Below are 15,080 nucleotides of genomic sequence, written 5' to 3' on the forward strand. Positions count from 1 at the left end.
AATATATATGATATATAGATTAAGTAATAAAGCCAAGATTTATTCACTTATTTTTCATAAGGATAAACAACTAAGTACAAATAATTACCTTTCAATTTATTTAAGTTCATATTCTTAGAGATATTTTAGTTCTGCAGAGAGTAAGATTAAAGTAATAATAGGTCTAACAACTATTTCTGTCAGCTCTATAATTGGGAGATCTGTTAGAAGAGCACAAGACTTTTGAGTGGAAACATAGTGGGAGACAGAGAACCTAAAAGTCTTTGGCACTAAAGAACTGGAACAGAGGACTTCCCTGGTGGCTCAGTGGTTAAGAATCCACCTGCTGATGCAGGGGACACGGGTTCGATCTTTGGTCCGGGAAGATCCCACGTGCCGCGGAGCAACTAAGCCCGTGCACCGCAACTACTGAGCCTGCGCTCTAGAGCCCATTGAGCCACAACTACTGAGCCCGCGTGCCACAACCACTGAAGCCGCACGCCTAAAGCTGGTGCAGCAGGAGAAACTACGGCAATGAGAAGCCCACGCACCGCAGCGAAGAGTACCCCCTGCTCGCCGCAACTAGAGAAAGCCCGCGCACAGCAACAAAGACCCAACACCAAAAATAAGTTAATTAATTAATTAATTAAAAAAAGAAAACCCCAAAGCAGGCTCTCACTAGCATCCTCACAGAGCTAGCATGTATTCCAAGCTTACCTTTTAACTCCAAAGAATCTAATAAAGGCCATCTAAGCCTGTCACTAGCCATCCCACTCAGTCTTCTACCTAATTCCTCATCCTCAAACCTTGCAGAAAGATCCATAATTTTAAGAAATTTTACTCTATAATTATACATGTATATTAATGAAAAAATGTTTTTTGAAACCTTTAGCTTTTAAAATTCTCATTGAAGAGATATTACGTATCCTGACAAATAGTGCTTTTGTGTGATGGGGTGGGGAGGGAGGGGGAGACATTCTACACCAAATAGTTACATTTGGTTTGCACATAAATGGTGTAAGCTGCTCCATTTAATAGTTTTGGTGTTAATATTTCTCTATGTTCTTTATAATTTCCTTTTTATAACTAAATTGATTCTAAGTTTCAAAATATACCGTATTTTTTAATAAATTAAGTTTTCACAAAATTACACTGAAATTAAATTATGAATACTCATTCTAACACCTCCCTTGCTTTTTAGACTCTTCTGATCCGTAGTCAGAGGCGTTATCCATTGTGCCAACGCCCCCGCCCCCCCACCTCCCTTGCTTTTTAAAATCTCAAGATTAAATTAATAATACTGTGTATTTACTTGCTACACTTTCTTATTATGATTGGGAATAGCATCTTCCCTGGGAATCTAACATATTAGCAAATGAATCTGTTATTATCACTATCAACATGCCTTTGTTATTTAAATTTTTAAACAAGATGGTCAGGCCAATTTAATTTGTTGACAAAACCATGCATGAACAAGTATAGGACTTAAAAGGAAAAAATGTGATGAGAAAAAAATTTTGTTTATACCTAGACTCTTTTGTTTTCCTTTGGCCAAGAATTAAATTTGCCTCAACTTAATTGCTTTACACACATTCTTGTGACATTGCATGATTGGGAAGGAGGAAGAAAAAGAGGGAGCTGTGACTGTGTGGTATGTATCTAAAAGAGTGCATTAGAGGAGGAGAGGAGAACGCATAAGCAAGCTGGTTTGACCAGAAACAGAACTGCCTGTGACAGATTAAGAGACAAGCAAGGCTTGGAATCTGAGAGCAAGCAAAGAGAGTGGAAATTTACAGCTGCCCTGTGTGAGTGTTCAGTGATCATTTTCTGCTAACTTTTTCCGGTGGTAACTTACTCTTCAAAGAGGGAGACAGAAAGTCAAGACAGGATTGTGGAAACTCTTCTCTGCCACGCTTTGGTAATAGGAGGCACCCTCTATTAAATGGAAGATAAAGGCTACTTCATCTAAAGTGCTTTGAGCCCCAGAGAGAGCTGTCTTCAGCACCTCACCACGTGTCTACTTTTCGTTGCTTAGGCGAGCCTGGGCTTTTCTGTAACATTTGGTGAGTATCAACCAGGTTACCTATAATGGTTCACAGAGATGGAATTAATATGATAACCTTTAGTTTAGCTGAGGTTTTACAGTTTTTGCTTATATTTTCATTTTAAACTGTGCTGTTACCTTGTTTCTTTGTGCATGATAAACTGCTGTTACTAGGAGAGGTTTTAAAGAACAACTACAAAACAATACTTCTCTGTTGCCTAAGGCACTTGAATCATTACCAACTATTCCATGTCCATGGAATATCTTATTTTGGAAATGGGTTTTTATTTACAAAGAGTTTCCAAAAATAAAATAGTGGCAGGATACCATTTTTCATGTTTCTCTTTCAACTGAATAAAAATTCAAAAGTTACCTCGTTCCGTCTATTTTCAGTAAATTTAAAATAATCATTGTGATGTTTGATATTATCAATTACAGCATTCCCTCATAATTCAATTAGAAATGTTAATGATGCCATTAAATAAAGGGATATGTAATTTGAATGTTGAATGCTTCTGTTAGATCCAATAAGTGACACATGATTTTTTTCAAAGTTCTGGAGTGAAAATAAAAATTAGACAATTTACATATCAAACTTACCATTTGATACAAAATGAATGCACATTTCAAATTAAGGAATAAGGCAGTTATTTTGTTCTTATAGCTGGCACCAAACTCTTATATAATATTGTTGTTCTGCTGAAGAACTATTTTAACCAGATGCATATATGTATGTAAACAATAGAGAAGAGAAAAAAGAAAAAACTCTTAAAATATATATTCACATTCCAATAAAAACTTCATTTGTACAATCTTAACTTGGGAGATTGTATGCTAATTTTATATGTTTTTTTAAAGGCATCGATGGAAGGCATGTAATCATTCTTCTGTGTAAGAAGGAAGTATATATTGTTAGCTGCAGAAGTGAGTCATTGCTTAAAGATGCATCATTCTAAGCAATGTTTCTAGTTTGCCAGCCTCAAAAAAGATGTCCTTAGTTATTGATTCAAGTGAGTCCTTTAAGGCAGAACAACTTAGCAGAAATGAAAACTTAAGCAAGGTGTCAATGAACCTATTAAAAGGGTTTGTACTCTAGATATAATGTAAAACTACTGTACTTTCTCTAATATTTCCTGTATGTGTGCAGAAGCCTGTAGAACAGGTTTTGTTTTGTGGAGTTTTTTTAACCTATTGACCAGTGTATAAAAAGAAACTCAGCTTGTCTGTGAAAACCTTTTTAGGACTAGTATCTTATACTTGAAGTCAAAAGTAAATACAATAGAGATTATATCACAAACCAAATTTTACTTCTTTACAGAATTTCCCACACTCAGTCCTTAGACTGATGGAAGATTTACACATAGCTTCACAATCTTCCAAATAATTTTTTATTTTAAACTAGTAATTCATTGGTATTATCTTAGTAGTGGCACCATGTCTTAAGCCTATAGGATTGTAAATATAGAAATAAAAAATAAGCCATCCCCAATTTCCAAGTGTTTTGTACCTTAGAAGTTTATTTGTGAGTGGGTTGTTGGGAATTTGGGAACCATCTTCTCTGGGAAACAATTTAACAAATAATGATTGCTTGGTGTTTATTATAGCCTAAGTTTATATTTCACTTACACAATAGAAAAACCATCACCACCCTGAAAAATATTAGAAAATCAATTACAGTGATGAAACTAAATATAAAAACAATTACAAGTTGCATAAGACATTATTTTTCCTAAATATTAATACTTGAAGAAAAGCAGTATGTTTATAAACAGCATTTCTAGGTACTTTTATGAGCTTCCAAGATAAATTGCACTGTTTATGAGATCTAATCTTATATTAAAATCAGTGATTTTTCTTTTCCTTGCTACAGGAATATTTCTAGACATTGCTTTTATGCTTATCAGCCATTTCTGAGATCTAGCCCAGTGTCTGGCATATAAGTAGGTACCTAATAAATAGTTACCAGATAGGGACTGAACTCTTTCTTTGGTTTACAAAAATGGAACTGAGTAGTTTTTCCAAGGTACCCCAAAAAGGAAAGGGGTTTAGGGGCACACAGTTTTCATTACGAGAAAGAGAGAGCCAAGAATTGAATTTTAAGAAGCAAACAAAGCAATAGTAGTACAGAATAGGCCTAACTGTTAAGAGAAAAAGAGAAGACTGTGGTGTAACTTGGGGGTAATCTTGAATGAGTAGGGACGGTGATGAGGGGAGGCAATTTACAAGCTTGGTATCTTGAGTACATGGGACATTCTGAAGTAAGGTGTCAACTTTAACTCAGAAGAATTATGTATTTGCATATGTGTACTAGGACCCATATGAAGAAATGTGGCCTATTCGGAAAACTCAAATTAGGTCTATCCAAATTAAGTTTAGTTATGCTGGCCCTAAAAGTTTCTCTACAATAATGGATAATAATCTGGAAAATATATATATATAGATATAACTGAATCACTTTGCTGTATACCTGAAACCAACACAATATTGTAAATCAACTATACTTCAATTTTTTAAAAAAAGTTTCTCTAAAAGGCCAAGATATAAAATGTTAAAGTTAGTACTGCAGTAAACATATGTAATGAAATAAACAATACAATGAATGCAGATTATACTTAGATGATTTTTAGAGGCAGAAAAACCTTTCCATCTGATCAAAAAATACTTTCTATGTTCTATTTCAAATCATATTTTAAAAGTAATGATTTTGAGTAGTTCCAAGTGGCATATAATAGGTGCTTAATAAATATTTGTTGAATGATTGAATGAAATAATGTGGAATAGTTTGGACAATTTTCCATTTCTGAGGTATGGATGTCTGTGTACATGCATGTATAGATTTATAATGCAGCTTAAAGATAATATTTAGCTGAGATTCCCTTAACAAGGAAAAAATCTCTGTTAGCATGCTTTTTAATTATGGACATACTTAGTGTTCCACTGGTAATTAAAATAGTTTGTTTAAGATGAAATCTTTGCTGTTTCTAAATGAAATAATAAATATTTAATTTTATGACTTATATGTCTTAAATTTCCAGCAGAAACTCATCTAGTCTCTTCCAGCTGTGGAAGGATGAGAGGTCATATTAACTTACCCATCCAGAAGAACTTTACAATCCTGGAAGTCTATAGGATGAGAGATAATTTCAGCTAAATCACATGCATCTTTACTCTCCCATGTTAATGTTTTATAGATTGAGAGTTCATAGATAGGCACAGGGCTTACTGAAGCTATGAAATGGTTGTATTTCACACTGTAACTATAAACTTTGCCTTAATACCAGTAACAGTATCTAACCAAAATTTGATGATTATTTTGTATATGTATGTGCTTAAAAGAAAGACACGTCCCCCCCAAAAAAAGAATTACAAGTTTCCCTTGATAATTCTGTTGTGAAAAATAGCCATTTGTGAATTTCAGTGAGAACTGATGCTTTGATTACACTTCCTAGTCTTTGAGAATACTGACCTAGCTTCAGATCTCTGCTATAAATTGAGATTATGAAATTCAAATGTAAAATTATTATCCATTGACAATCTTTATTAGCTAATAGATGTAGAAAATTTTAACTCCAACAAATGACTGGAGCTGTCAACAGAAACATTACTGTGAATGAAGTTTCTGGTTGTTTTTCCTGGAACAGTAGTCTAGTAGGTTAATATTTATAATAATAAATTGGTAGTTGTATGTCTTCCTAATTTCATAAACTAGTTCTATTTTTAAATTGTTTCAGTGGTTACAATACATTAGAATTAAGGAGCAATTCCCAAGGACATGGGTTTTTTTCTTGTAAAAGAGTTTTTATTCTGATGTAAGTCTGATCAAGGCTTCCAAATGAGTAAGGGTACATAAAACACTTCTTACAAGTTTTTCATTTCTATGTAAATTGTTCATTTTTGAAAATGGTGCTCCCTCAAACTCTGTTAACAAAACTTATAAAAACAAGTCCATTCTTAGTCATTTTGAACTGAGAAAAAGGATGATCAGTGAAAGTTCTTATTTATACTTTGTCCACTGATTTTCACTCGTTTCTATAGGTCTTCAAGTACAAAATGCAATTGTGGTGTCTTCTAATTACATCTAGGAAGTATATTTTAAAATGGAATGGTTGAGGGATAGCTGGCATTGATTGGAAGGTACTTTGACATATGTGATATGTTTTATAATGGATTTGATATCATAACATATATGACAATAATGATATGCTTTGTAGTTTATTATATCTGTGAAGGTAATCAATGATTTTGTGGTGGGAAGAGGCCTATTTGGGATGCAACAAATACAGTAGAACGTTTAGGTGTACTTTTTTTTATTTTAAAATTTACATTCAATGAAATGTACCCATTTTAAGAGAACAGTTCACTGAATATTGACAAATACATATACTCATGTAATCTCCATCCCATTGATTTTTAAAAATGAATCTTATTGGCCCAATTATTTGCCATAGGTGTACTTTTTGATTGCATTATTTCTATCTGTGAGTCCTATTTGGAATAAAACATAAAAGAATGGTAATTTCTGAACTTTCTTGAAATTTATTTTAATGTGATGGTTTAATTTTCTTAGTTTGAGCGAAGGTACCTGTGACTAAGTTTAAATTAGCAAGCTCTGTGAAAGGCTTTTGGAAATCTTCCTTTCTTACTTATTGTTCATTGTAAAATAACCTATGTGAAGGAAAACAAGGCTCATTTTTGAGTTGACTTTCTTACAATGAGTTAGCAGTTTGGTTATGTTTTTTATGGTTTTACCTATGGAAATCTTGAGACTTCTCTTGTCTTCAGTGATAAATTTCCCACTCCATTAAGCTTTCGTGGAAAATCTTTGAACTGAAAACTATTATTGAACAGCACATTTGGAGGTTAGACATAAAGGCCTAGAGATACTCATTAGCCACCTACAGATAGACATTTATTCCCCTTTAAAATACTTTAAGGGATAACAGTGAGGGTATTTAATGCCCCAAATGACCTCTTCTCCTAGCTTCCCTTTCCCTGGCCCCCTTCAAACACACTCCTCTCCACTTACATCACTGAACATGTTCAGATGAGGTATTTGAGTGATTGACTTTGGGTCATCTTTAGAGGCGCTCACACATAAGTTAGGAATATGAAATATTCTACTGTGCCTTAGGAAAGGGAATGCTGCCAAGCTGGCAAAGTCTACTAAAAATCTACAGGGCCTGAGTTCCCTGGGAGCAGAGCTGAAGAATTTTTTTTGGCTTTCTCTCCAGAATCTGAGCCAAGTGCTACTCTTAATGAAATTTCATAGCCAAGTAACAGAAATCATATTTGTTTGACTAGTGCTTTGAAAAGACATGATGATCAGATATTCCACAGTTTGAACTTTAAAAAATGGTGATTTAGTCATTAAAAGTATCATTTATGAGAAGGTGTTTCCATTGTAAAAACATTTGCATGATCTATTGAACAAAGTTTGGGGACAAAAGAGAAACTTTGAAGGAAGAAGAAAACTAAGTATTTATAAGCCAGCTACCCAGAGGCAATCACTGTTAACTTTTTTAAATGATTTTTTCTATGCATAGGTTTTGTGTATTTGTGGTTTTGTTTGCTTTTACATAGTTGTAGTTATGCTCTATATTATGGGATGGTGTTTTTTTAACATGTACATTTTATTTCACATTCTTTGTAAACATTTTCATAGCCATATACTATATTTCATCAAATCTAAGAAGCCATTGGTTGTAAGGCATATACTCTTGTACCACTAAGAAAGAAAAAAAACAAAAACAAAAAAACCCCCTGCCAGTTAGTATAAGGTCCCATCAATTGTAAGACACATGCACATTTTAGAGATGTTAAAATATGGAAAAAAAAGTTATAAAGATAACCTTTATTAGTTTATTTTCTTAGGACAGATTGATAGAAGCAGAATTACTAAAGGCAGAGGTTGTGAATATTTAAAGGCTCTAGATCCATATTGCCAAATTATTATCCAATTTATACTTCCACCAGGAAGAAAAGAGAGGGCCTGTTGCATCTCACCATCAATAGAATTGAATTTTCTCAAAACAACAACAAAAAACTTTGTTATATGATGGGCAAAATAGTCCTTCACTTTAAGTTTGCATTTTTCCATTATAGAGAATAAACATTTACTATGTGTTTAACTGTATTTCCTCCTTTGCGGTTTTCTAATATCTATGCATTATTTCTTAATGATTTTCTTATTTGTCTTAGATCTCCTTTTATAATGATATTAGCCCTCTGTCTTTCATATTCATGTCACAGAATTCTCTTATTTGTTGTTTGCCTACAATGTTTTTATTATTTTATCCATAAAAATTCAAAACAATTTATTAGATTTGTAACATATTTATATTAACTGATTTGTCAGTCTTTTTTTTTGAGATTTATTTCATCACTTCTAAAATTAGAGAAATTATTTTACATCCAGAAGTTTGAAAGTCACTTATAGTAACATCTATATCTGGCCTCTTTTGTTCCATTGGTCTGTTTTTCTTGTGTCACTTTCACTTATAGCACTTGATAGCACATTTAATTTCATTACCTCGTAAGAAATCTTCCTTTTTAAAACTCGTTATCCTTGTGAGGTTTTTTTGGTATTCTTGGCTTAATTTAGTTACTAAAAACTTTTTTGGACTTGTGACTAGAATTGTATCAAATTATGGACTTTAGGATTATTGACATTTTAATGATATTCAGTTTTTCTATTCAAAAACAAAATAGGTTTTTCTATTCGGTTCTTTTCTTAGTTACATGGGTTTATTCCCCACTATTATAGATAATACAGAAAAATATCAAGATGAAAAAATTTTAGATGTATCACAAATCTCATTCAGATAATACCATTAACATTAGCTGAGCCACATTCCAGAAATAGTTCTGTGGCTGTATACAATTAAAAGGGTGGCTTGCTGAAGGATTGAGTAGACAAATAGACACATCTTGTACATCTTTAAGTATGTCTTTCATTTGTTAGTTTTCTACTTCAGGAACAGTAATTATCCTTATGTTGGATTATCACTGTCCATTTTCCATAGTGATGGATTCTTTATTTTTAACTTTTTATTTTGAGATAACTAAAGATTCACATGCAGTTATAAGAAACAATACAGAGAGATCCTGTATACCCTTCATCTAGCTTCCACCTGTAATGACATCTTGCATACTAATTAGCAGGTAGTGAATTAATGGATAATGATCAGCACTTTTTAAAAAAATAATGTAGGATAGAACAGATAGAACAGAATGGAATCTATCCAGGGGGCAAGTATTGTTTCATGAAACAATTATACAATCATTTATACATTCCTTTGCTCTGGATCACAATATAAAATGCATTTCTTACTACAAGTCACTATTTAAAAAGTTGAAACCACTGCCCTAGAGAAATTCTCATACAAATGTATAAGTAGACTGGCAAAAGAATCTGTGTTATGATCATACGTGTAATAATAAACAATTGAAAACAATTAGAACTCGGAGAACTGATAAATAAATTGTGGTATAGTCATACAGTGAGATGCTATACAGCACGTAAGATAAACGTGAGATTTGTGTATTAACACAAATAAATCTCATAAACACAGTGTTGAGGGAGAAAAAAAGAAACTGGCCATGTAATACCATTTCTATAATGCTTTAAAGCATACACAACAATATCACATATTGTCTGTAATATTAGTAGAAGTGTGAAAGCATATATAGGTAAGGGTAATGATAAATAGGTACAGTATGAGCCAGAGGGAAATGGGATCAGAAAATTGTACCAAGAGCGTTGCTTTAGTTGTTTTATTTTTTAAGCTGGGTGGTAAATATACAGGAACTTGTTACATTGTTCTCTATTTCTTCTTCTAGATGCCCTAAATATTTTATTTAAACTAAATTAAATTAAAATACCTAGGGGAAAAGGTCCTGTTGAAGCATTTTGATTAGCTTGATGGTGTCACAATCCATTTGTGAGCCAATTGCTGTAGCCAGGGCAGTGGAAGGAATACTCTGGCCCCGCCTGGGTCATGTTCCCACCCTTTTGGTAGGGTGGGGTGGGAAGGAGAGCAGACAGGTCTAGCACCAGAAAAAACAGGCACCAAAAAGTACCAGAGATTTTCTTTTTCTTTTACTTTTCTGATTCAGTTATTTCTAATTCTATTGTTATTTCCATCATTCTTTTCTTGAGATTTTTGAGGCAGTTTCCTTTTTAACTTATTTAGTTGAATCCTTATTTATTTTTATTCCCACATGAATGCATTGTAGATTTGCACCCTCCCAAATGTTCTGCCAGCACTATCAAGGCTCCCTTTCAAGAACTATTTCTGGTTTTTAGCATTTATTTTCTTGAACTCTTGTGGGTTTGACTCCATCTCATCTTTTTGTAAGAATTTTAGTAGGTGTACACAGTCTATTCACACATAAATATGTTGGCTAGAGACTTAATTGTGAGGTTATAGACTTTCCCTTTCAGAACTCTGTAGATTCTTTCCATGGTTTTATGACATGTAGTTTTATGGAAGTCCAAAGACAATTTAATTTTTATCCTTTTTGTTGTTAACAGTCATTTTGTAGGAATGAGCTTTAAGAGAAGAATGTTGGTTTCTTCTAAAAGCCACAAGGCACTGAATTTGGGGTCTCATCATTAATCTCAACTAGAAAAATTCTGTAAATGACCACATTTAGATCTTTTTTTCTGCTTAGGCTGTTTTATCTTTGTTGTTTCTCTCCATTTTTTAGTTCCTTTTGCATTTGTTGTCTTCCTCCACCTCTTTTCATTGTTGTAATACCCGTTTTTATAGATAGAACACTGTATCTTCTCCATATTTCCATAATATATACTATACACACATACACACGAACACACACCAAGTACCTTTTCTCCATCATTTAAGTTTGTTTAACCTTTTCTGGCATTCTGGCAAAACCCTTTGTGTGGCTGTGTCTCCCACTACATTGTGCACCCTCTGAAGCTTATTTTGCATTTACTAGTGCAACGCCTCACACCTTACAGGTGCTCAGTAAATATTTTCTGAATGAATAAATATAGACTAACTAATTGTGTACCTTTTGGTTGTCCTCAATCAATTTTCTGTGGGGTCATTTCTGCTGTATGCAGATTTGGATTGCCATGCTGCATTTTGGGGTGTTTCTGTATATGTGTGTATATTATGTGTTTTTGATCTTTTATCTTGACCAACTCTCTTTTTGTCTAAGTTCTTCTCTTCCTTTTTTTAATTTTTATTTTACCAATTATATCTATTCTATCTCCTACAGAGAATTAATTTTGGAAGTAACCTTTCCTGTCGAAGTCCACAGGGCATTTCTCCCCTTTGCTTGTGCTTTTTTTTTTTTTTAGTAGAAACTATTTGTTGTTTATTCTGTTCACTTACTTTGGAAAGTGGAAAAGTACAATAGGGCCCATGTCAGTCCTCTGATATTTGTGTGCTGCATGGCCTGCTGTCAGCACTAACGCCAGAGGGCAGGTTGATGTATGCAACCCCACCACAGCTTTCAGTGCCCAGGAGGCACTCACCTGGTGTTAGTCCGTTGGACTTAGCATGGCATCTTCTCCTGTTCCTGCTTCTTGTGTTGTTGAAATATAACGTGTGTTCTATAACTCTGACATAGAATTTATTACTATTACCACTTTATCCCAAGGAAGCACCATTTTCAGGACTCCACCTTACATACTTTATCTTTGGCCTTGATGGAGTTAGAATGGGTGTGGACCAGTGATGAATATGCTAGAGCTCACTGTATTTGGCCTATCTAATTCAAAATATGATGCTCTATCTTTCTTTAAGAATCCCCCTTGCAGTATAAAGTTTCCTCAAAAAATTAAAAATAGAACTACCATATGATATAGCAATTCCACTTCTGGGTACTTATCTGAGGAACATGAAAATGCTAATTTATAAAGAAATATGCACCCTCATGTTTACTGCAGCATTATTTACAATAGCCAAGATATGGAAACAACCTAAGTGCCCATCAATGGATGAACAGATAAAGCATATGTTCTGTGTGTGTGTGTGTGTGTGTGTGTGTGTGTGTGTGTGTGTGTGTATAATGGAATATTATTCAGCCATAAAAAGAATGAAATCTTGCCATTTGTGGCAACATGGATGGGCCTTTGAGGGCATTAAGCTAAGTGAAATAAATCAGAAAAAGACATATATCGTATGATCTCACTTATATGTGGAATCTAAAAACACCAAAAACCAAGCTCATAAGTACACAGAACAAATTGGTTGTTGCCAGAGGTGGAGGGTGGGGTGTGGATGAAATGAGTGAAGGGGGTCAAAAGGTACAAACTTCTGGTTACAAAATAAGTGAGTCATGGGGATGTATTAAAAAATAAAATAAGGTAACTAAACTGGTACTAACAAATAAATATAATGTATCTGGGCTTTCCCAAAACATTTGGCAAAATTTTTCTTGATATCTTGGTGAAAGAGATGAAAAAAAATATGAGTTAAATGATATGACTAGGTGAATTCACAGTTAAAAACAAAACACTCATTTTACAGATAGAGCAAATGACATGCAGACAAGGGTGATAACTTCGGAATCATAGCGGATGAATTACCAACTCAGAACAATTTGGGGGTTTAAGTACCTCCTGTTTGTTTAGCAGGTATGTTGAGTGCCACTTAGCATTATTCTTGATCACAAACAACAAATACTGAAGAAAGTTTTTGAAAGCGTATAAGGTAACTCAGAGATTTGACAGAAGTCCTAGGGAACCAGATTTGGGAAGTAGGAGTCTAGGGAGATGAAGTAAATATTTAGAACCATAGCCAAGGATATGCCAGAGGAATAACTGTTTAGAGTATTGCTATCGACTGCTGTGTACATTTATGTGTAATATTCTTTATTGATTAATTGCATCATTGTTAATAAGAAAAATATGAGGAAAAATGGAATTAACCCAAAAGTCTATCAATAAAGGTATTGGTAAAATAAATTATATAATAATTTAATAAGAAATTACCAAATACTAGAAGTAATTACATAATATGTCTGTATAATGGATATTGCTATAAAAATATTGTGGTGCATCTAAATATATACTCATAGAATGATATTCAAGATATAAAAAGTGGGGAAAAGTTGAAAAATACTATATTTAGTATTTATTCTATTTTGGTTTTAAAAAATATATTTTTATATACATAGAAAAAATTCAGGAGGAATATGTATCAAAACTGATAATAGTTGTTGCCTCTGGATGACTGGTTAATGGGAGCCTTTGATTTATCACATCATATTTCTGTAATGTTTGAAATATTTTTGCTAATAAATGTAAAGTAAATGAATATGCCTCTACTAACTGGAGCCTTTAATTTTAGATTTTTTTCTAAAAAAAATAACACATTTTTAGTGTAAATAGGGCAATGACAGCTATATTTGGCTTTCTCTGCTCTATGTAAATAGATGTTCTCAAAAAGAAGAACTGATTTTCCTGTTCCCCTCCCACCTCACCCCCCATCATGGTAGTCCTCATTTCATCAGTGAGTATGCCAGCTAAATGTTTGAAGAGTAAATAAAAAACAGATTCTAAACAATTTTACATTGTAATTTTGTGATTGCTGTGGAGTGGCATGTTTTTAAACATTGCTTTACCAAAGTATGTGGATCCTAATCCCACTTTTGTTTTACATGTTTTATTTTATCTATGATTATTATTATCACCATCATCATCATCACTCTCTTTAATCAAAATATCTAGTTTTAAATATCAGGTTATTCTCTAAAAATACTCCTTTTCCCCTTCTTGCATAAATCTTGAATTTCTATTTTAGGAAAGATTTTAAACTTTGAGTAAAAACTTTTAGGTAAACTTTAAAAAATATCTTTCTTAAAATATTTTATATTAATTTAAATTTGGCACAAAACTTGGTGAAACTTGTTTTATTTTTTTAATATTTATGTATTTATTTATTTGGCTTCACTGGGTCTCAGTTGCCGTATGCAGGATCTTTAGTTGCAGCATGCAGATTCTTTAGTTGATATGTGGGATCTTTAGTTGTGGCATGGGGGACCTTTAGTTGCGGCATGTGGGATCTAGTTCCCTGACCAGGGATCGAACCTGGGCCCTTGCATTGGGAGCACAGAGTCTTAAATGCTGGACCACCAGGGAAATCCCAATGAAACTTATTTTAGTTTGACTGACTTTAATGTTTCTTATTACTGAATTGGTTATTGAAAACTTATAAGACATTTTGGTATAACAATTTAATCATGTTAAGAATTATAATTATAATTTTTGTTTATTTGTTTGTTTGTTTTTAGCATTCCACATTGGAAGAAGAGATTTCTATAGATGAAAAAAATGCCTTTGTTTAGTAAATCGCACAAAAATCCAGCAGAAATCGTGAAAATTCTGAAAGACAACATGGCCATTTTGGAAAAGCAAGACAGAAAGACAGATAAGGTATGAGGTAAAATAATAACATTTTTATTAAAATACATGAATAGACCAAAAAAGCTAATGTAAAAGCTTAATGAAGAATCCTAAACATGGTCTGTGATGCACTCGTAGGGTCTTTGTAAGTACGTTTAAATTGATTCCGGGTTTTATGCAACTGATAATTGTTGAGTCTGTTGTCTTGAACTCTCGTTCACTTTCTAGAGCCTCTGACCAACCTTGGATCCCTCTAGACTTAAACTAAGGGGTGACACCCCACCCTCTACCTCTGGCAACCACCAATCCATTTCAGTCATAAAAAAGAATGATATCTTGCCATTTGCAGCAACATGGATGGACCTAGAGGTCCATTATGCTAAGAGAAATAAGTCAGAGAAAGGCAAATACTGTGTGATTTCACTTATATGTGGAATCTAAAAAACAAAACAAAACAAATGAACAAATATAAAGCAGAAACAGAGTTATAGATACAGAGAACAAACAGGTGGTTGCCAGAGGGGAGGTGGGTTGGCGTTGGAGGGGGAAGAAATTGCTGAGGGAGATTGAGGTACAAACTTCCAGTTGGGTGTGAAAGGTACAGTGCAGAGAATATAGTTAATAACTATGTAATACCTTTGTATGGTGACATATCGTAACTAGACTTATTGTGGTGAG

General features: G+C 33.4%; 1 protein-coding gene across 2 annotated transcripts in view; it reads left to right on the plus strand.

Annotated features, from left to right (window-relative positions):
• The window catches only part of CAB39L (calcium binding protein 39 like), a 99,570-nt gene that overhangs the window by 37,508 nt on the left and 46,982 nt on the right, over nucleotides 1–15,080 (plus strand). Inside the window, exon 4 of one of the 2 annotated variants that reach the window (XM_082859166.1) lies at nucleotides 14,291–14,432. In XM_082859166.1, coding sequence (XP_082715292.1) covers nucleotides 14,322–14,432 — 111 coding nt within the window. In that variant the 5' untranslated portion in view covers nucleotides 14,291–14,321. Of the gene's footprint in view, nucleotides 1–14,261; nucleotides 14,433–15,080 lie in introns of those variants that run through there. The other variant, XM_082859167.1, reaches the window with a different exon arrangement.

Source organism: Leucopleurus acutus, assembly GCF_964270905.1.
Source record: "Leucopleurus acutus genome assembly, chromosome: 18".
In the NCBI taxonomy this organism is placed as follows: Eukaryota; Metazoa; Chordata; class Mammalia; order Artiodactyla; family Delphinidae; genus Leucopleurus; species Leucopleurus acutus.